The sequence below is a fragment of the Phyllobates terribilis genome, unplaced genomic scaffold (assembly GCF_046119375.1).
Source record: "Phyllobates terribilis strain yellow unplaced genomic scaffold, ASM4611937v1 Scaffold_4__5_contigs__length_816908805, whole genome shotgun sequence".
Lineage (NCBI taxonomy): Eukaryota > Metazoa > Chordata > Amphibia > Anura > Dendrobatidae > Phyllobates > Phyllobates terribilis.
The window spans coordinates 360,278,629-360,306,462 of NW_027362764.1; the positions used below are offsets into that span (position 1 = coordinate 360,278,629).

Here is a 27,834-nt window from a genome sequence, read left to right on the forward strand (position 1 = left end):
GAGAATTTATATGGGGCCCATACAGCATGGAGAATTTATATGGGGCCCATACAGCATGGAGCATTATATAGGGCCCATACAGCATGGAGCATTATATGGGACTCATACAAAATTATATGGGGCCCATACAGCATGGAGCATTATGTGGGGCCCCTACAGCATGGAGCATTATATGGGGCTCATACAACATTATATGGGGCCCATTCAGCATGGAGTATTATATGGAACTCATAGAGCATGGAGAATTTATATGGGGCCCATACAGCATGTTGCATTATATGGGGCTCATACAGCATGGAGCATTATATGGGGCCCATATAGAATGGAGCATTATATGGGGCTCATACAGCATGAAGCATTATATGGGGCTCATACAGCATTATATGTGGCCCATTCAGCATGGAGCATTATATAGAACTCATACAGCATGGAGCATTTATGTGGGGCCCATACAGCATGGAGCATTATATGGGACCCATACAGCATGGAGCATTATATGGGGCCCATACAGCATGGAGCATTTATATGGGGCCCATACAGCATGGAGCATTATATGGGGGCCAGTATCTTGTATGGAGTATTATATGGGGTCCAGTATTCTGTATGGAGCATTAAATGGGACCAGTATTCTGTATGGGGAATTATATGAGGTCCATTATTCTGTATGGAGCATTATATGAGGTCCATTATTCTGTATGGAGCATTAAATGGGGCCCATGATTCTCTATAAAGCATTATATGGGGCTCATTATTCTGTGTGGAGCATTATACTGTATGTGGCCAATTATGCTGTATGGCGCATTATATGAGGTCCATTATTCTGTATGGAGCATTATATGGGGTCCATTATTCTGTATGGAGCATTAAGTGGGGCCAATGATTCTGTATAAAGCATTATATGGGGCCCATTATTCTGTGTGAAGCATTATATGGGCCCATTATTCTGTATGGAGCTGTAACGGGGCCGGGTGGTGAAACCTCTGTGCCTTGGAACAAGGAGGGACCCCGAGGGGCAGGTGTTATTCTGGGGACGACCTTGTAATAGAGCAGGTGGCTCCCACGGGTCCGGTAGCTGGGGCTGACCGGAGTAGCGGGTGGACACAACAGGTAGGTAGCAGTCTCTGGGTGAGTAGGCGGGTGGTCACGGCAAGTGACGGCTGAGCGGGTAAGAGTCTCTTGGCTGGCAGGCAGATGGTCACGGCAAGTGACGGCTGAGCGGGTAAGAGTCTCTTGGCTGGCAGGCAGATGGTCACGGCAAATGACGGCTGAGCGGGTAAGAGTCTCTTGGCTGGCAGGTAGATGGTCACGGCAAGTGACGGCGGAGCCTCCAGGTAGGCTAGCAGGCAGGTAGCAGGTGAGCGCTCCCAGGTGAGCGGGCTAGCAGGTACGGCAGGTAGCAGGCAGGTGCTTCCTGGTCCGCAGGTGGACTTGCCCATAGACAGACTGGCGGATGCAGGACACAGACTGTCAGGCTGAAGAGAAGACAAGCAGGCAGACAGGACTGGTAGTCAGGCTGGCAACGGGACTTGAGGGCTGAAGCACAGGTGAGTATGCTTTGCAACAACTTTGCTCGGGCACCTCCATTTTGGAGGAGGTGTCTTATATATGGGAAGTCCTCCAGCTATTGGCCGGGGACTCCTTAGGATGACATGTGCGGTCCCTTTAAGAGAGGGGGAGCGCACGCGCCCTAAGCACAGTGCCCGGGAAAGAGCGCGCACTGGCAGCAGCGAGGGAAGGAGCGCTGGAGGACGCCGTGCGCTGAACAGGAAGGTGAGAGGGATGGCGTCTCTGCCTAGCAGGAGGCAGAGACCGCCGATGCTACAGGAGCATTATATGTGGCCCATTATTCTGTATGGCGCATTATATGAGGTCCATTATTCTGTATGGAGCAATATATGAGGTCCATTATTCTGTAAGGAGTATTATATGGGGCCCATAATACTGTACGGTGGACTATTTGGCGCCCATAATACTGTATGGAGACATGTACTGTCCGGACTGCACTGTGTGCTGCGAAATTCGCCGGTTTCTGAGCTATTGTAGAATTTACAATAGATATTGCTCATGTAATGTAAAAAGTAAGTGAAATCTTTGCCATTGTATTATACCTATATTTCTTAGCTGTATCTTTGCATCATGACTAGTGGTATGTGTTAAAGGGGCGCACTGAGACTCTTTCGCCTGGAGCCCCCAAAAACCTGGAGCAGGCCCTGCATGTACGGACTTTGGTTCGATGTATATGGAAGCTGAGGGGCATTATATTGTGTATAAGGGAGCTATGGGTTTGATATACTGTATTTAAAGGAGCTGTATATTGGAGGATCCAGAGGACATTATTAAACATCAAGTGAGCACTTAAGAAGCTTTATTTTTATAGGGGCATTTAGAGTATTGTAGCCATCAAAGGGGCAAAATGTAGACACTTTTATAGGGCATTTCCCACAGAGCATTAATCTTTTCAAGGGAGCAATTTTATTATCTAGAGGGCACAAATGAGGCATTATTACTTTGTAAGGGACACCATGGTGGGTATTATGTGGGGAACTAAGATGAGCTCTGTCTTTGTACCACACAACAGGTGCAGTAATAAGGACACCTTCAACAGCAGCGGCTCAGCATAGGGGTATCAGCAGGATGAGGAGTTTGTGCCGGTTGTGAATAGATGCGGACAGGGCTTGAAATGAGAGAAGTCAAATGTGTTTTCGTTGTAATGTATGCAGACAAGTCCTGGCTGGAGAAGTCCTCATGTCGGTCTGGGCCAGATGGAAAAGACGGGAAAATGAACTACTCCACTAGAAAGAAGTCAGCTGTAAGTTACTATATATAACTGTAATGTGATTACTTGCATGGTGAACAGGTCTGGCATCTACCACTATATGGCCAGGTCTGGTATCTAACACTATGTTATTTTCAGTAACAGCGCGGTCATCTGTTGTGGTTCCCCTGTACCCACGATCAGGGTTCACGACCGTAGTTGTACACATGGTTACCTCCCCCATCCCCTGAGCTGAACGCCTAGCTGCGCCTCAGGTGAGGACACAATGATAGGACAGCACCAAGCGTAGTAATATATGTAAGTAAAAACATATATATGTATTTGTAACAATATTTAAGTTAATAGACAAAATAATGCAATTACAATAAAGCATGATCTAGGAAAACAATTAAGACAATAATATGGTATGGCCACAAGATGGCGTCAAAGTACATAAACAGTGTTCACATAATATTACCATAACATAGAACCAGGCTGTATGTCAGTGCAAATAACTAGAGTAATGGTAAATTGACCTCTAACATAATAAAGTGCAGTGCTTACCCATGTAGTGAGTGATCCAGGTGTACCTATTCCCTACTGGGATTATGATTTTTACGCTTACCGATTGTTTCGGTTTTATTCTATAACTGTAATGCAGTTGTAGTTGTGGCATCACTACTGCAGCCAAAACACAAAGATAGGAACAACAGTGGGGAGCCAGCGGTGGGTAATGGATGAGTACTATATGCTTTTGTTGTATTACATGGCAGCAAAGGTTTGAGGGCTGATTTTCTAAAAGTGGAAAACCCCTCTAATTATTTGCAAACCGCCCCACATTTTAAAATACCGGGATGGTCCAAATTTATATAAGAACACCCTTGCCGAGCCTGTAGAGGCACAAAGATTGCGGAGTTGCAGGAGCTTAATTTTTCCACTAAATTGCCCTTTTATCCAAAAATGTTTACTGGTTTCACATACGTCTTGCACTGGTGGCCTAACGCCTTGTATTGTTAATGTTGTATGGTCGAAGCAAAACTGAACTTTGGGATCCTGAAAAACACAACAAAAAAAGCAGCAATAAAGCCAGCAAAACTTGCTTTTTGGCTGCAGCTTTTTGCACAAAAAAGCAACGTGTGAATATAGCATATGGCTTCTTCTTTGCATTATGGAGCTTTAACTTGCATTTGTGAATTGTATCGCGAACTGTATTCAGAGACAATGATTTTCTGGAAGTATTTCTGAACTAGAGATTTGCATAACCAATTCATGCCTAATTTTAATGCAGTGGCGCCTTAGGGCCATAGCTAATGAGCATGCAAGCATCCAATATTAACCATTGGCCTTGTCCCTTGTGCACATGAATTTCTCCAGAATCTCTGAATCTTCTGATATTATCTACTGTAGATGATGGCATATTGAAAGTCTTGCAATTTTATGCTGAGGAACACTTTTCTGAAATTGTTACAAAATTTCCAGACTTCCTCCAGAACGCTGAACATTAACAAGAAAAGTCCGTGTTCAGAGTTTAGCACCGGACACTGACTGTCCGGTAGGAACCACAAACTTTTAAGTTCACGTTCTCTCATCTCTAATTAGTACCACTTACATTTCGAGCCTTTTGCTAATCCTGTCCCAATTTTTTTGAGATGTATTGCTGCCATAAATTTCTAAATGCGTTAATTTGATTCAAGGAAAAGGAAAAGTGTTTTAATTTTCAACTTCTGATAAGTGATACAAGCAGGTGGTCACGTGACCGCATGTATGCAATATGAATACTAGTGGTGACAGGCCAAATAGACTCATCCAGATTCTCTCAATACACTTCTATGGCGAAAAGCTGAATGTATCTGCATGTGACCACAAGTATGCAAATTGCATACATTTGATCATGTGACTAAGGAAGGTTCAAAGAACAAAAGGAACCACTGAGGAATAAGGACAATACCTTTGTAACTTGTAGGATCGCTGGTTTCCTTTTGTTCTTCGAACCTTCTGTAGTTTGGGGATGTCACTAATCACGGAGCAGTTTGCTCAGCAACGTTCAGTTTGTTACGGTGTTTTTGGACAATTTGAACTCCAGACTACTAAGCTAGTAAGTGGGACATTTAATAACCATCATACTCAGCTTTTATATTCAGAGACATAGAGGTGGGACCACGGAGCACATTGCAATTTTTTTTATTGATTTTTGTATCCCTATTGACATAGGTTTGGCGTATCCCTCACAGCTTGTTGCAGCAGTGGTACATACATATGGGTGGGAGCGCCATGTTTTACTGTCCATTTTTACAGTTTTTATTTTTTTATTTCTAAGAAATAAAATCTTATTTTTTTTGGAGGTGAGGGCAGTTTATTTATTTGTTATTGCACAATTCAAATTAGATTTAATACTTATTGTTGAATAAAGGAAACATTATTTATTCTTAAAGAAGCACTCTCATCAAAGTTTTTATCCTCTTAATATATTGCAGTCAAATTAAATCCTACAATTACTCATTAGCAAAGTATTACTCAAAGGAATATAACTTTAGTATAATGAAATTTAATGAAGCATTCCTATCAAAATGTTTATCCTCTTAATATATTGCAATCACCATATTAGATTACAATTGCTCATTTTGCCTTTCTACCCAGCTATTTTTTTTCTTTCTTGTCTGTTCTATGTAGAAACAAAAAGTCTCTTGTCCCTGCATTTATCATTCCCCTTTTCAACTCCTGACCCAGCTGCTCTACTCCTACCCCCTCGAAGAGACTTTTGCAGTGACTCATGAGTCATACATGGAAAATTGACCGCCTGTTTCTAAATAGAGCTTCAAAGGATTCAGATAGATAGTTTTTAATCACGTGATGTTACAGACCTAATGGAAAACAGAAGAATTTACTGGGTTGAAAGGCAAAATGAGGAATTGTAACTACATAGTGCTATATAATATGATACATAGTGCTATATAATATGATTATTGCGACATACAGTGGTGTAAAAAAGTGTTTGCCCCCTTCCTGATTTCTTATTCTTCTGCATGTTTGTCACACTTAAATGTTTCAGATCGCAAAAGAAATTTAAATATTAGACAAAGATAACACAAGTAAACACAAAATGCAGTTTTTAAATGAAGGTCTTTATTATTAAGGGAAAAAGAAATCCAAACCTACATGGCCCTGTGTGAAAAAGTGATTGCTCCCTAAACCTAATAACTGGTTGGGCCACCTTAGCAACAACAAGTGCAAAACAGCATTTGCGATTACTGGCAATGAGTCTTTTACAACACTCTGGAGGACTTTTGGCCCATTCATCTTTATAAAATTGTTGTAATTCAGCCACATTGGCGGGTTTCCGATCATGAACTGCCTTTTTAAGGTCATGCCACAACATCTCAATCGGATTAAGGTCAGGAGTTTGACTAGGCCACTCCAAAGTCTTAATTTTGTTTTTCTTAAGCAATTCAGAGGTGGACTTGTGTTTTGGATTATTGTCATGCTGCATTACCCAAATGCGCTTCAGCTTGAGGTCATGAACAGATGGCCAGACATTCCCCTCCTCCACATTCTCCTTCAGGATTTTTTGGAAGACAGTAGAATTCATGGTTCAATTTACCACAGCAAGTCTTCCAGGTCCTGAAGCAGCAAAACAGCACCACACCATGACACTACCACTACCATATTTTACTGTTGGTATGATGTTCCTTCTCAGAAATGCTATGTTACTTCTACGCCAGATATAATAGGACATGCACCTTCCAAAAAGTTCAACTTTTTTACTCGTCATTCCACAGAGTATTCTCTCAAAAGTCTTGGCGATCATCAAGATGTTTTCTCGCAAGACTAAGACGAGCCTTTATGTTCTTTTTGCTCAGCAGTGGTTTTTGTCTTGGAACTCTGCCATGCATGCCATTTTTGCCCAGTCTCTTTGTCATGGTGGAATCATGAACACTGACCTTAACTGAGGCAAGTGAGGCCTGCAGTTCTTCAGATGTTGGTGTGGGGTCTTTTGTGACCTCCTGGATGCATCATTGCTGCGCTCTCGGGGTAATTTTGGTCTGCCGGCCACTCCTGGGAAGGTTCACCACTATTCCATGTTTTCACCATTTGTGGAAAATGGCTCTCACTGTAGTACGCTGGAGTCCCAAAGCTTTAGAAATGGCTTTATAACCTTATCCAGATTGATAGATCTCAATTACTTTGTTTCTCATTTGTTCCTGAATTTCCTTGGATCACAGCATGATGTCTAGCTTTTGATGATCTTTTGGTTTACTTCACTTTGTCAAGCAGATACTATTTAAGGGATTTCTTGATTGAGAACAGGTGTGTAATCGGGCCTGTGTGTGGCTAGGGTAATTGAACTCAGCTTCCCAAAGATGTGATAAACCGGTGTTAATTTATGTTTTAAGGAGGGGGACAATCACTTTTTCACACAGGGCCCTGTAGGTTTGGATTTCTTTTTACATTAATAATAAAGACCTTCATTTAAAAACTACATTTTGTGTACTTGTGTTATTTTTGTCTAATATTTTAATTTATTTTGTGATCTGAAACATTTAAGTGAAATAGACATGCAAAAGAATAAGAAATCAGGAAGGGGGCAAACACTTTTTCACACAACTGTATTAAGAGGATAAAAATTTGGATGGGAGTGCTTATTGCAGCTAATTTTAAACATTATCAGAATTGCAGTAATGCAGCCACAGACTTTGATGCCTTAACAGAAAGTATCTAGAGAAGAAGAGGGAAAAAACACAGGACACTCTATAATGCCAAATCTTTGATTAATGCTTAGACAGAAGTCAGACATAAACAAGTTCTTAAGGTCTCATTCAGACGTCAGTGTTTCATATACATGTGGTTTTCATGGATAGAACATGTACCCATTATGCTATGTGCCCACGATGCAGAAATGCTCTGGATTTTTTCCTGAGCGTTTCTGCATCTCCCTGGCAGAAAAAAACGCATGCGGATTGTACATGCGTTTTCCTGCCAGGGACATGCGGAAATGAAGCGTTATTCACTGGAATTTCCTCATACGGGTTTGACTCGCCCCCTGGGCCGTGGGGCACCCAGAACCGGGCTTCTCTACGATGCTGGGGTTAGTAGTGGCAACCCGATCCCGTGGCTCAGGGTGGTCAGACCAAATGGCGACAGTCTATTTATCAGTGTTTTGAATGTCCGACTACGCCACCCGTGGATTGCGGTTAGGGATGACCGCCGCTGCAAGGCAAACCGCTGAGGCTGGTGTTGGTGTGCAGCACAGGGATAGGATAACTCCCCACGGGAAGAGTGTAGCCTCAGGGCAATGTAGGTGGATGCTGGGGGTGATGGTGCAGGCGCAGCATAAATCACACAGAGTCCAATGGTGCAGTTCAGGCTTTTTACTCACAGTTGATATCCAAGTCACTTCTGTCAGCAATGACTGCCCAAGCCGTGCTGCGTCCACCAGGTGAGGGGCTCAGTCAACCCCCAGGCAACTCAGGAGTGTGGCACAGGACCCCCTTCTATCCTTTCTCTGGCCTCTCGTGCCCCACCAGTGACCACGCTTCTGTCCGGCTGCCTCGGGCCTTCTCTGGTAAAACTTGGCGCCAGTTTCCCTGACCCTATGTGGTGCCTTCCTAGTGGGTGTAGCAAGGGGTCGCACCAATAAATGATCACGACCTCCGGTTTTTGGCTGAGGGATGATTTACCTCCACCAACTTGGGAATCCGGTACCCTTCCACGGCCTGACCCTTCACCCGATATAACGCGGGCTTGCAACGGTTGCTGTCCGTTCTGCTCTCTTAGGGTCCCTTCTGCCTTCCTGTTTCTGGAGCCTTTCTACTCCTCTGTCTCTCCTCTTTCCTTCCTTCTCCTTCTCTTCTTCTCCTCTCTGGCCCCGGCCTTTTCTCTAGGCCTGCCTTCTGAGCAGAGCTCCTACAGAGCCTCTGCTCCCTGTCACCTCTCTACTGTACTGACCTCTCAGAACTAAGATGGCTCCCACCTTTTATCTGCTTCTCTGTGTCTGAGCTCAGGTGACCTGCACCCAATGAGCTCCTTCCAGTGCTCCAGAAACCGTCCCCTCTACTCCTACACCACTGGGTTCTCTCCCCCCTCCCCACTCCAGCCAGGGACATAGTCAGTTGTGCCTGCAATTATATGGGAGCACCGTCGAGCTGTCTCCCGGAAATGGGGTGAGTGTGTGTGTGTGTGCAGCTAACTGAGCCCTGGTCCACACTCCATCCTTACCTCCTGGGAGTGGAATATCACACCTCTGGTTGAGGTGCAATACCCCTGTAACAACCGAACCCTCGGGGCGCTACAGGTTGATAAGCGCTTTCCAAGCGATTAGCATCACTTGGAAAGTGCTTCCTAAAAAAAGGAAGGTCACCACTTCCCAAAAAAAAGAAATAAAAATGGGAAAAAGTTCCAATAAAATTCACCCTGATTCTGTATTACAGATGTTCTTTCGCACATTTTTTCCCCTTTTTTAACTACATTAACATGTAGTGAACATTTATCGGCAAACAAGATATTTCTAAATTCAGTCCTCTTATTAGTTAGATTACATGGTTTATTTTACTATATGCACCAGTTTTATTACATTGTATAGACTTTAAGAACAAAGTTTTACACATTGTTACCTGGACCAAATCGTGATGTATAATTTTCAATTCCTGCCAAGTCAAGATAATGGTTTCTTTGTTCTGTATTTTCATCTACCCAGTAATGATCACCGTTTTCATTGCTTAGTTGTTGCTCACTAATATTTAGGTAAAATACACAAAATGCATGAAACCGTAAAGTGCTAGAGTTGCTCAAAAAGATTTGCAGAATATTGGTCCAGCAGGTATATTGGTAGTGCATTGCCACCAGACCAGAGGCCAGCGAACCTCCTCTTGCCCCAATGTCTCTTCTTATTAGCGCCGGCGCGACATGATGCGTGCATTGCACTGGGCCTATTAATCAGAAGAGCAGCAGGGATGCTGGCTGGAAGGAGGAGATTCCGAGAGCTCTGGGCTCCAGACCTCAGTACACATAACATTGTTGGTTACAGATAATTTAGTGACAAAGAATGTATAATTGGTGGAGAAAGGTTGAACTTGATGGACCTAAGTCTTTTTTCAACCTATGTACTGTAAATACGTAGCTATGATGTTGCCACCTAAGCAAGGACCTGAGAATCTATTTGCTCAAGTCTGTAATTTGAATATACTTTACAGTACTGTGCAACAGTTTTAGGCAGATGTGGAAAAATGCTTTAAAAATAGGAGTGTTTGTAGTTTATTTTTATCAAGTAACAAAATGCAAAGTGAATGAAGAAAATAGAAATCTAAATCAAATCAATATTTGGTGTGACCACCCTTTGCCTTCAAAACAGCATGAAAGCATCAATTTCTCTATTTTTAAAAAAAATTATATATTTTTTTTGTACTTTTTCTGTCTTTTTAGAGTATGTGCCCAGTACTGTAAAGTATATTCAAATTACAGACTTGAGCAAATAGATTCTCAGGTCCTTGCTTAGGTGGCAACATCATAGCTACGTATTTACAGTACATAGGTTGAAAAAAGACCTAGGTCCATCAAGTTCAACCTTTCTCCACCAATCATACATTCTTTGTCACTAAATTATCTGTAACCAACAATGTTATGTGTACTGAGGTCTGGAGCCCAGAGCTCTCGGAATCTCCTCCTTCCAGCCAGCATCCCTGCTGCTCTTCTGATTAATAGGCCCAGTGCAATGCACGCATCATGTCGCGCCGGCGCTAATAAGAAGAGACATTGGTACAGGAGGAGGTTCGCTGGCCTCTGGTCTGGTGGCAATGCACTACCAATATACCTGCTGGACCGATATTCTGCTAATCTTTTTGAGCAACTCTAGCACTTTACGATTTCATGCGATATTGTTAAGGCCTCCAGTACCAGACACAGCAAAGCAACCCTACCACATTATGAGTACACCAAATGCTTAACAGTTGGTAATGTGTTATTTTCCTTATAAGCTTCATTTCACTGTCTGTAAACAAACTGTTGCTTTGCATTGCCAAAAAGTTCTATTTTTGTTTCAATTGTCCACTGAACATTTTCCCAGAAGGATTATGGTTTGTCAAGGTACTCTTTGGCAAAGATCAGTTGTTCCTTTTATGACTTTTCTTCAGCAATAGTTTATTCCTAGGCCTTTACCCATAAAGCTCTGCTTGGTTTAGTGTGCGGCGTATGGTACTTGTTGAAATCATGACACCAGATTGTTCCAGGCTGGCCTTCAGGTCTTTGGATTCTTGGCGTGGTGTTCTTTTCACCATTTGCACCAACCTTCGATGACCTCTCTTGTCAATTTTCCTTTTTCGCCCACGTCCACGGAGCTTCTTGGCGGTTCCATGCTCGGCAAACTTCTTAAAAACATTGCACACTTTTGAAATTTGGATACCAAGGTCATTGGAGATGGCCTTATACCCTTTGTAAGTCTTGTGTTTGCTAATAATAGCAGTTCTGATGTCCTCAGACAGCGTCTTCGCCATTGTGACAAAGGAACAGGGCCTACCATGTGGTTTTTTAAGACACCGAAGACATCATTCATTGGCTAATTCATGTGACATGGACACCGACAATCACAGGAGAATCTCTTTTGTGATTTACCACAGGAGAGTCAAAATGTGTTTCCATACTAAATTAATGTAAAGGGTGCACATACCAGGGACACAGAAAGCATTAGGTTTTTCTATTTCTCCCTCCCACTGTTTTTTGTTTTAAATTGTCTATCATTTGCTCTTGTATTTAACACGAGTGCTCTACACAAAAAACGGTTTCACTTTTTTTTATTATTATTTATTTATGTAGCACCATTGATTCCATGGTGCTGTACATGAGAAGGGGTTACATACCAAATACAGATATCACTTACAGTAAACAAACTAACAATGACAAGCTGGTACAGAGGGAAGAGGACCCTGCCCTTGCGGGCTTACATTCTACAGGAAAGGGGAAGGAGACAGTAGGTTGGGGGGTTGCAGTAGCTCCAGTGTTGTTGAGGTGGCATCAAGGTCATGGCAGGCTGTAAGCTTGTTTGAAGAGATGGGTTTTCAGGTTCGTCTGAAGAATCCAAATGTGGAGGCTAATCGGACGTGTTGAGGTACAGAATTCCAGAGGACAGGGGATAATCGGGAGAAGTCTTGGAGGCAATTTGGTGAGGAATAAGTGTGGAGGAGAGAATGAGGTCTTGGGAAGACCGGAGATTACATAAGGGAATATATCGGGAAATTAGTTCACAGATGTATGGAGGAGAAAGGTTATGTATGGCTTTGTAGGTCAGTGTTAGTAGTTTGAACTGGATACGCTGGGCAATTGAGAGCCAGTTAAGGGTTTTGCAAAGGGGGGTAGCAGAGGAGTAGCGAGGTGAGATATGAACTAGTCGCACGGCAGAGTTAAGGATGGACTGGGGAGGTGCGAGAGTGTTAGCAGGTAGGCCACAGAGGAGGATGTTGCAGTAGCCGAGGCGGGAGATGATGAGGGCATGCACAAACAGTTTAGTAGATTGAGGGTTGAGGAAAGGACAGATTCTGGAAATATTTTTGAGCTGGAGGTGACAGGAGGTGGCGAGAGCTTAGATGTGTGGTTTGAAGGACAGGGCAGAGTCAAGAGTTACTCCGAGGCAGCGGATTGTCGGTACACGGGATAGCGTGATGTCATTTATTGTGATATATTGTGATAGAAAGATCAGGTGAGGAAGATATGCGAGATGGAGGAAAAACGATGAGTTCAGATTTGTCCACATTGAGCTTGAGGAAGTAAGAGGAGAAGGATCCTCCGATCCTCACAAGATCTCCTTCTCTACTCCCCTCTAATCTCCTCCTCCCATAATCGCATACAAATTTTCTCCTGTGCTTCCCCTCTTCTCTGGAACTCTCTACCCCAACACATCAGACTCTCGTCGACCGTGGAAACCTTCAAAAAGAGCCTGAAGACCCACCTCTTCCGACAAGCCTACAACCTGCAGTAACCACCACTCCACAAATAATGCTGCACAACCAGCTCTACCCTCACCTACTGTATCCTCACCCACTCCTTGTAGACTGTGAGCCCTCGTGGGCAGGGTCCTCGCTCCTCCTGTACCAGTCGCCGTCACATTGTGTTATTGTAATTGTTCTTGTATGTATACCCCTTCTTCACATGTAAAGTGCCATGGAATAAATGGCGCTATAATAATAATAATAATTATAAGGAGGAGTATATGGCTGATAGACATTCTGGAATTCTGGACAACAGAGATGTGACGCCTGGGCCAGAGAGGTAGATCTGGGTGTCATCAGCGTACAGATGGTACTGGAAGCCGTGGGATTTTATGAGCTGTCCCAGGCCAAGGGTATAGATTGAGAAGAATAGGGGTCCTAGGACAGAGCCTTGAGGGACTCCAACAGAGAGAGGGCGGGATGAGGAGGTAGTGTGGGAGACGCTAAATGTGCAGTTGGAAAGGTATGAGGAGATCCAGGATAGGGCAAGGTTTTTGACGTCAAAGGAAGAGAGGATCTGTAGTAGGTGGCAGTGGTCAACTGTGTCGAAGGCAGAGGAAAGATCAAGAAGAAGGAGTATACAGAATTGTCTGTTAGCTTTGGCTGTAAGTAAGTCATTAGTAATTTTGGTAAGGGCAGATTTGGTGGAATGGTGGGGGTGGAAGCCCGATTGAGAAAGAGAGAGTTAGTTGAGAAGTGAGAGGAAAATTCAGCTTGAATGTTGCTCAAGGAGTTTGGAGGCAAATGGGAGCAGCGATATGGGGCAGTAGCTGGACAAGGAGGTTGGGTTGAGGGATGGCTTTTTGAGGATGGGCGTGATTGTGGCATGTTTGAAGGCAGAGGGGACGGTACCAGAAGTTAGTGATAGGTTGTAGAGATGGGTTAGGGATGGGATGAGTTTTGAGGTGAGGTTGGGGAGGAGATGGGATGGGGTCAAGTGCACAAGTGGTGAGGTGTGATTTGGAGATGAGACGAGTAAGCTCTCCTTCAGTGATGTTGGAGAGGGAGGTTAGGAGGATCGGCAATGGTCTGGAAAACAAAGGGGTTGTGGTGGTCGGACAGTAAAGACTTGCCTTATTTGGTCAATCTTGTTTTTGAAGTGTGTGACAAACTCACAGTTGATTCATTTTTTTCAGGAGATATTTCACATTTTGTACTTATACTTCAAGGGTGCTAATAACGATGAGCACGACTGTATAGTAAGCCAAATCAAATCAGCCACAATAGCCGTGGAGATTTTTTTTGTTATATGGTACTTACCTCACATGTGCATGTAAATGTTTGTCGTTTGTTTTCATTTCTTCAGAGTGTTCATGTCTGACCGCATCTGTCTCTGTAAAATATATGTTTAATATTTGAGCAATTACAATTCAGAGGTGCAATCAAAAATATTCAACCCACCACTACTGCATATTGGGTTGATTAGCAAAATCAACAAACTTGCAATAAACCAATCAAACAAGAACAATTAATTTTGGCAGCATCATTTTCACGTTCAAAGTTAAAGGAACACACGTTATAGTAGCTTCCACTTTGTGCTATGTAAAGGTATCACTGACTGCCACCAGATTTCCAAGAAAGTAGGTGGTCAAAAACCCTCAAGTGACTGCAAAAGAACTGATACAAGATTTGCTGGAAGCAGGCACTGAGGTCTCAGTTTGAACAATAAGGAACATACTAAAATACCAATGCTACTACTGCAGTCTTAGAATTATTATACAATTGTATTAATTAGAAAAAATCCCATGGGCATAATTAATTAATCAAAATAGGATCATTATAGCTCATTAGTGCATATAGTATATAGCTAGATACTCCAACGAGGAATTATGTATCATACAAGAGAAACAAAGGAGTAGCTTTAAAACATACATAAGTTTTTATTGAAAAAAATTGATTTAAAAACCACACAGAAGTGAATATGATGGACAGAATAGCAATACAAAAAAGATCCGGGTGCAGGCCCAAATGACCAAAAGTTTGGTCACCAAATGATCAACAAGTCTGAGATAGGAAGCAATATAACACAAATAGGAATTTGTATGATAGATATTGGTAATTTATTTTATCCAGATATGAAAGTTGCACCATAAATACTGCTGAGATGCTCATAAGTAGTTGACCTTACCCATTGTATCAGGGGAAGTCTGGCCCGGTCCGGTTTGTGAAGGCTAGAAGTATTGCTCCCCTACGCACGTTTCGTGTGCCGACCGCATGCTTTCTCAAGGGGAAGTATTACCTGCATGACCTTAATACCATGTGACCATATCACATGGTCACCAGCTCGCCAATTATTATGCAGATTGTATTTGAGTGTCATAAAGATGTAATTTTTTGTTTTTCAAATAATCTCATGGATGTTTTGTGTCTCAGGACTTGTTGGATCACTGAAATCAATTTCAAACACCTGTGATAACTAGTTTGCCAGGTGAGCCCAATTAAAAGAAAACTACTTAAGGAGTGACGTTCCACATTATTAAGCAGCAAGAGTTTCAAGCAATATGGGAAAGAAAAAGGATCTCTATGCTGCCGAAAAGCGTCAAATAGTTCAATGCCTTGGACAAGGTCTGAAAACATTAGATATTTTACGAAAACTTAAGTGTGATTATCGTACTGTGAAGAGATTTGTGGCTGATATAAAGCACAGATGGATTTGTGCAGATAAAGGCATAATGAGGAAGGTTTCTGCCAGACAAATACATCAGATTAAAAAAGCAGTTGCTAAAATACAATTAGAAAGGAGCAGACAGGTATTTGAAGCTGTTGGTGCCTCTGGAGTCCCACAAACCTCAAGGTGTAGGACCCTCCAGAGGCTAGCAGTTGTGCATAAACCTACTTTTTGGCCATTGCTAAACAGTGCTCATAAGCAGAAACTGTTGCAGTGGGCTCAGACATACATGAAGACTGATTTTAAAACAGTCTTGTTTACTGATGAGTGCCATGGAACCCTGAATGGTCCAGACGGATGGGGTAGTGGATGATTGGTGGATGGCCACCATGTTACAACAAGGCTGTGACATCAGTAAGGAAATGGAATCATGTTTTGGGCTGGATTTATGGGGATAGAGCTTGTAGGGTCCATTAAGGTATGAAAATGACCTTGGTATAGAGAGTTTCTAACGGACCAGTTTCTTTCATTGTGCAAAAAGAACTTTGCCATCTGTAGCAAAATTATCTTCATGCATGACAATGTATCATCTCTGGCTGCAAAGAATACCTCTGAACCATTGGCTGCTATAGACATCAAAGGAGAGAACCTCATGGTGTGGCTACCATCTTTCTCTGACCTCAACCCTATTGACAACCTTTGGTGTATTCTCAAACAAAAGATCTATGAGGGTGGGGGGCAGTTTACATCAAAACCGCAGCTCTGGGAAAGAAACATCCTGCAAAGAAACTCAAGCAGAAACTATCCAAAACTCCCAAGTTCAATGGCTGCAAGAATTGTGAAAGTGATATCAAAGAAGGGATCCTATGTTAATATATAACTTTACCTGTTAAGATGTTTTTGATTGAAAAGCTTTTGATTTTAGTAAATGTGACCTCTTAATGCTGCAAATTCATCAAATGACCATTTTCAGTTCTTTACAACTTATGTTTGGAAACGCTGTTGTGCATAATAATTTGGAACAGAGCATTTTGACTTTTTCTAGTTTTGAAAAAATACAGTTATCATTGGGAAGTTTGTCTAATAAGATGTGATTTATATTCTTACAGTTCATGATCTGAACATTGTGCGGACTCATTTGCATCAACCATTTAGGAAAATCAGAGAAAAATAGTATTTACATAATAATTTGGAACGCGGTGTAATAACAATGTATATAAATTGATAATGCTGCTGGTGTCCGTCCCGACTCGTCATCCAAACATCCTCCATGTAGATATCATCATGTATACATGTATAAGTCTATAATTCACCAGAACATGCATACAAGAGTTGGTCAGAAAATGTGACATAGAGCAATAAGAGAGAACTGCAGATAAATCAACAGAAAAAGTCATGAATGAAAGCAAATCACAAAAAACATATAAGATGTTAAAATTGATATTAAAAACAAAAATAAATGGTGCATAGCTACGAAGCCAAATGATAGTGGTGGCAAGTGTGTCAATTTATAAAAAAGGACGAAAAACTAAGTGACTCGTTGAGACCAGATGGTGCCAGCGTCCCCAGAGTGACAATCCATCTGGTCTCGCATTGTGTCAGGCGTTTGCCTATATCTCCTCCCCGTATACCAGTGTGGATGAGGTCGATTCCTCTCACCCGAAAGGATGTGTGGCTACAGTCATGGTGCATTTTAAAATGTCGGGGAATGGTTTTTAGTTCCGACATGTCAGACACTGACCTGGCCGCAGCAATGTCCCTCAAGTGTTCCCTCACACGTATTCTTAGTTCCCGGGACGTGAGTCCAATATAGATTTTAGAACATCCACAAGTTGCGTAATAAATTACGTTCATACTAGTGCATGTAATGTGATGTTTAATTTCAAAATGGCGAAGTCCATCCGCTGAAGAAAATGAGGCAATACGGATGACATTGCTGCAGGCCAGGCAGCGACCACATGGAAAAAAAACCAAGGTAGGACCTCTGCTCCCGAACAAATTTGCCACAGGAAGTGTGTAGTGGCTTTTGACAAGTAGATCTTTTAAATTTTTGCATCGTCTTGATGTCATCAGGGGTGCCGTGGGAAGACTTGACTGAAGAGAGGGCTCTGTCTTAAGAATGGGCCAATGTTTTTCTAATATAGCTCTCATATTGCACCTTTCATGATTATACGTCGAAATAAAGCGGGTCCTCCTATCGCAACCACGTTGTTTCTTTGATGAATAGAGGAGCGAATTGCGTGTAGCATTTTTCGCCCGACTATAACCTGCCTTGATGCACCTCTGACTGTAGCCCCTATCCTTGAAACAAGATCTCAAGTCCCTTGCCTGTTCTTCAAACTTTGCATAGGATGAGCAGATCCGCCTCATCCTGAGGAACTGTCCTACTGGAACGGCTCGAATAGTCGCCGCACAATGTGCTGATGATGCATGTATAAGTGCATTAACAGAGGTGGACTTCCTGAATACGTCAGTCTGCATGAATGCATCGTCATCCACCTCAAATTTTATATCCAAGGAGTCCTCTTGTCAGCCTTACATGTTAATTTGATGTTAAATGAATTAGCGTTAAGACGACCCATGAACTGGTCGAGCTGCTCCACCGTACCCTTCCAAAGAAAAAATAAATCATCAATGTATCTGTACCAGCACTGGATGGGTTCCATGGCATATGCACCCTCGTCGCCAAAGAGGGTCCTCTCCCAAAAACCAAGGAAGAGATTAGCGTACGAAGGCGCACATGCCGCACCCATCACAGTGACGCACATCTGTAAATAAAATGAATTCTTGAAAACAAAAAAATTATGAGTAAGGACGAAGTGGAGCAGCTCAAGTATCAGATCACAGGTCGCGCCATCCCAGCTGCTGCCCCCCAGGAAGAAGCGGACCGCTCTCATTCCATCCTTATGTTCAATGCAGGTGTAAAGGGACTCTACATCTGCGGTCACAAGTAGGACAACTAGTTCCACAAAGATCCCGTCTACCCTCCTCAGCATGTCCGTCGTATCTTGTATGTACGACGGAAGCGTCTCAACTAGAGGTTTTAAATAAAAGTCTATGAATGTACAGACAGGATGACATACCCCTTGAGACCTGATATGATTGGACATCCGGGAGGGCAGGTAGGATCCTTGTGGATTTTGGGGAGCAGATATAGGGTGGGGATTCCAGGAAACCTGACCGTGAGACCTTCCAAAATCCTTTTATCAATGATGCCCCTTTCACAAGCAGATATCAATATTTGCTGTAACTGATCCGAGTAGAAGGAAGCAGGACTAGAGGATAATTTCATATAGGTCTTTCGGTCCCTCAATTGTCTAAAGACCTCTTTCTCGTAACTTTCAATTGGCCAGATCACGATGTTTCCCCCCTTGTCCGCTGCCTTAATTACTACATCGGTAAGAGATTCTAGTTGGTCGAGTGCACGTTTCTGTTGGTGAGTCAAATTATCAAATTTTCGCCTAGTGGAAAGTTTTTTAAAATCATCAATTACCAGACGAGTAAAAATCTCCACCACAGGGCATAAGGACAAGGGAGGAAACCTCATGGATCTTGGCAAAATCGTCTGAGGAAACGTACCTTGGTTCTCTGGTAATTGCTCTTTCAATAAATCCTCCAGAGCCTGCAAAGCCTACCTCTCGGCGTCAGTCACAAGATTGCTGGAGCTGGAATCACGATTATGTAGCTTTTTAAAGATTAATTTATGTGAAAAGATATATAAATCCTTTACGGCTACAAAAAAAATTAAAAGAATTAGTCAGTGCAAACGTGAATCCCCTAGAAAGCACATCGATATGTATATCAGTCAACTTGTGAGTTGAAAGATTAATTACCTGCAATGCATTTTTAGGGCCTTTCTTGTTATAGGTCTTGGCGGCTTGTCGGGTATTGGCTCTTTTAGGGTTTTTAATCAATGAGTCATCACATTACATGCACTAGTATGAACGTAATTTATTATGCAACTTGTGGATGTTCTAAAATCTATATTGGACTCACGTCCCGGGAACTAAGAATACGTGTGAGGGAACACTTGAGGGACATTGCTGCGGCCAGGTCAGTGTCTGACATGTCGGAACTAAAAACCATTACCTGACATTTTAAGATGCACCATGACTATAGCCCCAAATCCTTTCGGATGAGAGGAATTGACCTCATCCACACTGGTATATAGGCAGGAGATATAGGCAAACGCCTGGCACAATGCGAGACCAGATGGATTGTCACTCTGGGGACGCTGGCACCATCTGGTCTCAACGAGTCACTTCGTTTTTCGTCCTTTTTATAAATTGACACACTTGCCACCACTACCATTTGGCTTCGTAGCTATGCGCCATTTATTTTTGCTTTTAACATACAGTGGCATGTAAAAGTTTGGGCACCCCTGGTCAAAGTTAGTGTTATTGTGAACAGTTAAGCAAGTTGAAGATGAAATGATCTCTAAAAGGCCTGAAGTTAAAGATAACAGATTTCCTTTGTATTTTAGGCAAAAAAATATATATTTTTAATCTTTTACATTTTAAAAATGACGAAAAAGGAAAATGGACCAATGCAAAAGTTTGGGCATCCTGCATGGTTAGTACCTAGTAGCACCCCCTTTTGAAAGTATCACAGCTTGTAAAAGCTTTTTGTAGCAAGACAAGAGTCTTTCAATTCTTGTTTGAGGGATTTTCATTCATTCTTCCTTGGAAAATCCTTCCAGTTCTGCGAGATTCCTTGGTCATCTTGCATGCACTGCTATTTTGAGGTCTAGCCACAGATTTTCATTGATGTTCAGAAGAGGGGACTGTGAGGGCCATTGTAAAACCTTCAGCTTGCACCTTTTGAGGTAGCCTATTGTGTATTTTGATGTTTGTTTAGGATCATTAACCATTTGTAGAAGCCATCCTCTTTTCAACTTCAGCTTTTTTACAGATGGTGTTATGTTTGCATCAAGAATTTGTTGAAATTTCATTGAATCCATTGTTGCCTCTACCCTTGAAATGTCCCCTGTACCATTGGCTGCAACACAACCCCAAAGCATGACTGATCCACCCCCATGCTTAATAGTTGGCGAGATATTATTTTCCTGAAATTTGGTGGCCTTTTTTCTCCACACATACCTTTGATCATTGTGGCCAAAGACTTCTATTTTAACCTTTTCGGTAGACAGAACTTGTTTCCAAAATGTATCAGGCTTGTTTAGATGTTCTTTTGCATACTTCTGATGCTGAATTTTATGGTGAGGCTGCAGGAGAGGTTTTCCTCTGATGACTCTTCCATGAAGGTCATATTTGTGCAGGTGTCTCTGAACAGTAGAACAATGAACCACAAAGCTAGAGTCTGTTAAATCTTTCTGTAGGTCTTTTGAGGTCAAGCGGGGGTTCTGATTTGCCTCTCTAGCAATCGTACGAACAGCTCTCACTGAAATTTTGCTTGGTCTTCCAGACCTTATCTTGACCCTCACTGTTCCTGTTAACTGCCATTTCTTAATTACATTTCAAACTGAGGAAATGGCAACTTGAAAACACTTTGCTATTTTCTTATAGCCTTCTCCTGTTTTATGTGCCTCCACCATTTTCATTTTCAGAGTGCTAGGCAGCTGCTTAGAAGAACCCATGGCTGCTGTTTTTTTGGCATAAAGTTAGAGGAGGCTTGCTTTTTATAAAGCTGGGAAATTTTCATCACCTGGCATTTCCTAACGATGGTAGTGAACAAGCCATAACCCTAACAGGCTAATTAAGGTCAGAAACATTGGTCAAAATTATCAAAGCACACAAATCTCCAAGGGTGCCCAAACTTTTGCATAGGCCCATTTCCCTTATTGTAATTTTTTTAAATGAAAAAAAAGACTATCTATATACTTATTTGCCTAAAATACAACTGAAATATGTCATCTTTAACAATATGCCTTTTAGAGATCATTTCATCTTCAACTTGCTTAACTGTTCACAATAACAGTGATTTTGACCAGGGGTGCCCAAACTTTTACATGCCACTGTAGATTTTAACATCTTATATGTCTTTTTGTGATTTGCTTTCATTCATGACTTTTTCTGTTGATTTATCTGCAGTTCTCTCTTATTGCTCTATGTCACATTTTCTGACCGACTCTTGTATGCATGTTCTGGTGAATTATGGACTTATACAGTACAGACCAAACGTTTGGACACACCTTCTCATTTAAAGATTTTTCAGTATTTTCATGACTATGAAAATTGTACATTCACACTGAAGACATCAAAACAATGAATTAACACATGTAGAATTATATACTTAACAAAAAAGTGTGAAACAACTGAAAATATGTCTTATATTCTAGGTTCTTCAAAGTAGCCACCTTTTGCTTTGATGACTGCTTTGCACACTCTTGGCATTCTCTTGATGAGCTTCAAGAGGTAGTCACCGGAAATGGTTTTCACTTCACAGGTGTGCCCTGTCAGGTTTAATAAGTGGGATTTCTTGCCTTATAAATGGGGTTGGGACCATCAGTTGTGTTGTGCAGAAGTCTGGTGGATACACAGCTGATAGTCCTACCGAATAGACTGTTAGAATTTGTATTATGGCAAGAAAAAAGCAGCTAAGTAAAGAAAAACGAGTGGCCATCATTACTTTAAGAAATGAAGGTCAGTCAGTCTGAAAAATTGGGAAAACTTTGAAAGTGTCCCCAAGTGCAGTTGCAAAAACCATCAAGCGCTACAAAGAAACTGGCTCACATGAGGACCGCCCCAGGAAAGGAAGACCAAGAGTCACCTCTGCTTCTGAGGATAAGTTTATCTGAGTCGCCAGCCTCAGAAACTGCAGGTTAACAGCCGCTCAGATTAGAGACCAGGTCAATGCCACGCAGAGTTCTAGCAGCAGACACATCTCTTCAACAACTGTTAAGAGGAGACTTTGTGCAGCAGGCCTTCATGGTAAAATAGCTGCTAAGAAACCACTGCTAAGGACAGGCAACAAGCAGAAGAGACTTGTTTTAGCTAAAGAACACAAGGAATGGACATTAAACCATTGGAAATCTGTGCTTTGGTCTATGAGTCCAAATTTGAGATCTTTGGTTCCAACCACTGTGTCTTTGTGCGACGCAGAAAAGGTGAACGGATGGACTCTACATGCCTGGTTCCCACCGTGAAGCATGGAGGAGGAGGTGTGATGGTGTGGGGGTGCTTTTCTGTTGACACTGGCTACCAGCATGGCCACCACAGCATCTTGCAGCGGCATGCTATTCCATCTGGTTTGCGTTTAGTTGGACCATCATTTATTTTTCCACAGGACAATGACCTCAAACACACCTCCAGGGTGTGTAAGGGCTATTTGACCAAGAAGGAGAGTGATGGGGTGCTACGCCAGATGACCTGGCCTTCACAGTCACCAGACCTGAACCCAATCGATATGGTTTGGGGTGAGCTAGACCACAGAGTGAAGGCAAAAGAGCCAACAAGTGCTAAGCATCTCTGGGAACTCCTTCAAGATTGTTGGAAGACCATTTCCGGTGACTACCTCTTGAAGCTCATCAAGAGAATGCCAAGAGTGTGCAAAGCAGTCATCAAAGCAAAAGGTGGCTACTTTGAAGAACCTAGAATATAAGACATATTTTCAGCTGTTTCACAATTTTTTGTTAAGTATTTAATTCCACATGTGTTAATTCATAGTTTCGATGCCTTCAGTGTGAATGTACAATTTTCATAGTCATGAAAATACAGAAAAATCTTTAAATGAGAAAAAGTGTGTCCAAACTTTTGGTCTGTACTGTACATGTATACATGATGATATCTACATGGAGAATATATGGATGACAAGTCGGGACGGACACCAGCGGCATTTTTATCAATTTATATACATTGTTATTATACAGTAGGCATGTTGAATTGGCAACTATATCCTTTGCTTAACATGATGCATTTACATTGTCAATATGTCTCTCCGCAGTTCTTTGTAGTTTTTGTCCTTTTTTCTTTGTCCTCTCTCCTCCCTTCCTTTATTTTCATGATAGCTTATGATTTCAAAGCCCAATAATATTCAAAATGTATTCTGTGAGTAATTCCTCTCTGAGGAAAATTCATACATTTGTTTCATATATAGCAGTGTGGGAGCAGTGTGCGCGTGCCCCTTTTCTCCTCCTCCGTGGGCGCGCCCATTCCCGGCGTCTCTATGTTGTTCCCGGCAGGTGCGGGCGTCCTCTGGACTCCGGGCCTGCCGTGATTGGTTTGACGGCCGGGGGTGGGCGTGTCGCGGGTGCGGTGATCGGCGCACTCGCCGTGCTGCTGCTCCTGTTGGCAAGCTGGTGAGCATGTGATATTGTCACATGGTATTAAGGTCCTGCAGGTAATTCTTCCCCTCACTTCCCCTTGAGAAAGCGTGTGGTCAGCACACGAAACGTGCGTAGGGGCGCAATACTTCTAGCCTTCACACACCGGACCGGGCCAGACTTCCCCTGATACAATGGGTAAGGTCAACTACTTATGAGCATCTCAGCAGTATTTATGGCACAACTTTCATATCTGGATAAAAGATAAATTACCAATATCTATCATACAAATTCCTATTTGTGTTATATTGCTCCCTATCTCAGACTTGTTGATCATTTGGTGACCAAACTTTTGGTCATTTCGCCTGCACCCGGATCTTTTTTTTATTGCTATTCTGTCCATCATATTCACTTCTGTGTGGTTTTTAAATCAATTTTTTCAATAAAAACAAATGTATGTTTTAAAGATACTCATTTGTTTCTCCTGTTTGATACAATTGTATTAAGTTGATTGAATATTTCTGAAACTCTTGTTCTATATGTTGTAAGGCTTTGTGCCCACTATGCGTTTTTTCAAGCGTTTTTGATGCGGATTTTCTGCAGCGTAAACGCTTGCAAAATGCTTGGCAATCCGTGCCCCATGTTCCCCAATGAAAATCTGCATGTTCTGTGCCCATGCTGCGGAATTTTCCGCAGCGGATTTTCCTTGCGGAAAAATCCGCAGCATGTCCATTATTTGAGCGTTTCTGCATGCGGATTTGAGGTCCCAATGCATTTGAAAAACACAAGTCAAATCCTCATGTAAAAACGCTGAAAAAACGCGTGTAAAATCCGCAAGCGTTTTTGACTGCCAAGAACATGCAGAAGCGCTGCAGAAATTTTCTGCTTCATTTCTGCATCGTGGGCACATACCCTTATGAGATATTTAATTTATTCTTGCTTGATTAATTTATAGCTAACAGCAGAAAGTTGGTAAATTTATCTAATAAACCTAATTTGCAATGGGGGTTGAATAATTTTGATTGAAAATGTAGCATCAGAGATATTCAATAATAATTGGAAAATGACAAAGAGAAAATATATGACAGTTATTACTTTTAGAACATGTAATAATTATTTCCGATATTATTCACTTTGTCCACATATCTATTTTATCACTTTATTCTGGTACACTAAAAGCCTCATTTTACATGAGGGAAGATGCATGGAAATGTCACATGCTTATCTTTTATTAACAAAAGCTTACCAGAAGTAGAATTTGAATTTTCTCTTTTCTTTGCTGAAGGTTCAGGACTTAGGCTATGTGCCCACGTAGCAGATTTGATGCAGAGCGTTTTTGCCTCTCTCTGGCAGAAAAAAACGTATGCAGATTTACATGTGCTTTTTCTGCCAGAGAGAAGCGTTTTTACAGCGTTTTTACATGCGTTTTCGCATGCGTTTTTTAAAGCAGTTTTCCAAGCGATTTTGAGCATCACTTGGAAAAGTGCTTGACAAGTTGATCACACAATATAAATCCATGCAACTGGCACGGATTTATAATGTGTGAACAACTGATGCTTTAAATGCAGCATCTATAGTAAAAAAAAAGAGAAATAAAACGTTAAAAATAAAAAAAACCCTGTATACTCACCTCTCCGGTCTCCTCCAGTCTGCTCCCGGTGGCGATCCTGTCTGCTCCCTGCCGCGTCCGCAGTGTACTGTCAGGACCTGCGGTGACGTCATTTAGTCAGCTGATGGTCACGCGACCATCACCTGACCGCCGACGTCAGCGGTCGCGTGACCATCAGGTGACTAAATGACGTCACCGCAGGTCCTAACATTACACTGCGGACGCCAAGGAGAGAGGACGTGGCCGGGAGCAAAGCGGGGGCTGCCGGAGAGGTGAATATACAGGTTTTGTTTATTTTTAACTTTTTTATTTCTTTTTTTTCACCGCGTGGTAGCCGGGATGAAGAGGAGTTGTAGTCTCCTCTTCATCCCGGGTACCACACGCACCGCGATTACGCTGCAAATTCGCGGCCATTGAATTTAATTGAAACGCAGCAAATCCACATATACCTGCGGGTTTGCCGTGTTTCAATGTTCCTCAATGGCCGCGAATTTGCAGCGTAATCGCGGTAGAAATAGTCATGCTGCGTTTTGCAACGCAATGCGAATTCGGCGCGCAAATTAGCGCATCATGTGCACAGCACATCCGAATTCACATTGCTTTGCATGGCAGACTGTTTTACAAGCGTTTTTGCAGCCGTAAAAATGCCGCAAAAACGTTACAAAAATACTACGTGGGCACTTAACCTTGCAGTCAACTTCACTCGAAGAGTTTTACTGTTGTTGGAGGAATGGTTGACAGACTGATCTACAACTTCATAAATTGTGTGCATCAAACTGGACATATCCTGAGGAACACAATATTTCAATTATTTGCTCTCAAGACTCTTCATGAGTAAAGGCCCCGTCACACTTAGCGACGCTACAGCGATCCCGACAACGATACGACCTGTCAGGGATCGTTGCTGCGTCGCTATGTGATCGCTGGTGAGCTGTCAAACAGGCAGGCTCACCAACGATCAGGGGAGCAGCGACACCGTGGAAAGAATCTTTCCACGATGTCCTGCTGCTGGTTACGAGCCTGCTGAAGCAGGAGCAGGCTGGTAACCATGATAAACAGCGGGTTACTAGGGGCATACGCGCTCCTAGTAACCCGCTGTTTATCATGGTTACGAGCCTGCTACGGTGAGCGGGAGGTTACCGCTCACCGTAGCACAGTGGTAACCATGATAAACAGCGGGTTACTAAGTGCGCGTGTGCCCCTAGTAACCCGCTATTTATCATGGTTACCAGCCTGATCGCTGGTCCCGCTTGTCACACACAGCGATGTGTGCTGACCAGCGGGAGGGCAAAGACCAAAAAATGGTCCAGGACATTCTGCAGCGATCAGCGACCTCACAGCAGGGGCCTGATCGCTGCAAAGTGTCACACATAGCGACATCGCTGGTGAGGTCGCTGTTGCGTCACCAAAACCGTGACACTGCAGCGATCTCGCTATGTGAGACGGGGGCTTTAGGTGTGTAACACTTCAAATAGTGTATTGCTTTGTAACTTTGCATGTACTTAACATTCAATGTCATAAATCATTTATAAAAAGTGGTAATGATTAGTCATCCTACTTATATGTAGGGAGTAAGTATCTCTTATTTACAAATGTTTCATTTTTATGGCATGCTGTGTGTGTTGTTTTTTTTTTTTTACTAAAGGAACACTAAACCTAGACATGAAGTATTAAATATATAAAACAGAGACCATCACTGTTCCTGCAAAGAACATGGGGGTTAATCGTCTGTTCATTAGCTCCATTTTCCACTGCTGACTAGCTGAAGCCGGTCTCCCAAGGAGGTGATGCTTTGTTACTAGTTATAAGCAAGCGAGCTCGCCACTGCTCAATACTCGATTGAGCATCGGGTTGCTTGAGTACGCTCATTATTGCAGGTGCCTGAGTCCCCTCCCCCCATGTTTCACAGCTGTTAGACAGCTAATAAACATGCATAAATTGCCTGCCATACACGGTAATGCCATAGCCATGGCATTATTGTGATTGGTCGGCCGCATCACGCCATCAGGTAATACATATACAAGACCCGGTGACTCAATGCTCAGCACATTCTCTTCTGGAAGCAGTTCAGTGAGAGTTGATCTAGGAATGGGAGCTTAGATTAGAGCAGGCATATAGGCAGTGTTTAATTGTTATTGCAGTACTTGTGTACCGCTGCTGCACCATTAAAAAAAAAGTCCTTTTCAGGGCTACATACTGTTGTTTCTCTAGTAAAACCACTATTATCTGCTTTAAGTGTAAGGATAGCTGGTGGAGGAGGGATAGTTTTCAATTAGAGGCATATAATCAGGGTTTATTGCCTTACAGTCCTTCTATATGTATACTGTTGCTGCAAGCGAAAAACAAAAGTCCTTTTCAGGGCTACATATTTTCTTTTCCCTATTAATATCGGAAAGTTTATATACCTGATTTAAAATGTGCAAGGCGTGCGGTAAAGGATGGGGAAGTGGACGTACTGCGGACGGTGAACGCCGAGGCCGGGGGCAAGGTGAAACTGTGCCTGTTGCTGGAGCACAACAAACAAGCTCATCCACGAGACCTAGCTTTCTGTCCCACTTTGCTGGAGGGCGCAGGACACCACTCTTGAAGCCAGAACAGTGCGAACAGGTGGTTGGTTGGATGTCATATAATTTTTTCAGTATGTTTCCCATCACACCCTGTCTTTCACTC

General features: G+C 42.5%; 1 protein-coding gene across 1 annotated transcript in view; it reads right to left on the minus strand.

Moving 5' to 3' along the window:
• The window catches only part of LOC141264337 (protein naked cuticle homolog 2-like), a 569,817-nt gene extending 543,869 nt beyond the window's left edge, over positions 1-25,948 (minus strand). Inside the window, 4 exon segments of the mRNA XM_073676627.1 lie at positions 9,364-9,493; positions 13,986-14,059; positions 24,802-24,848; positions 25,851-25,948. Coding sequence (XP_073532728.1) covers positions 9,364-9,493; positions 13,986-14,059; positions 24,802-24,848; positions 25,851-25,948 — 349 coding nt within the window.
• Positions 25,949-27,834: the final 1,886 nt, after the last annotated feature.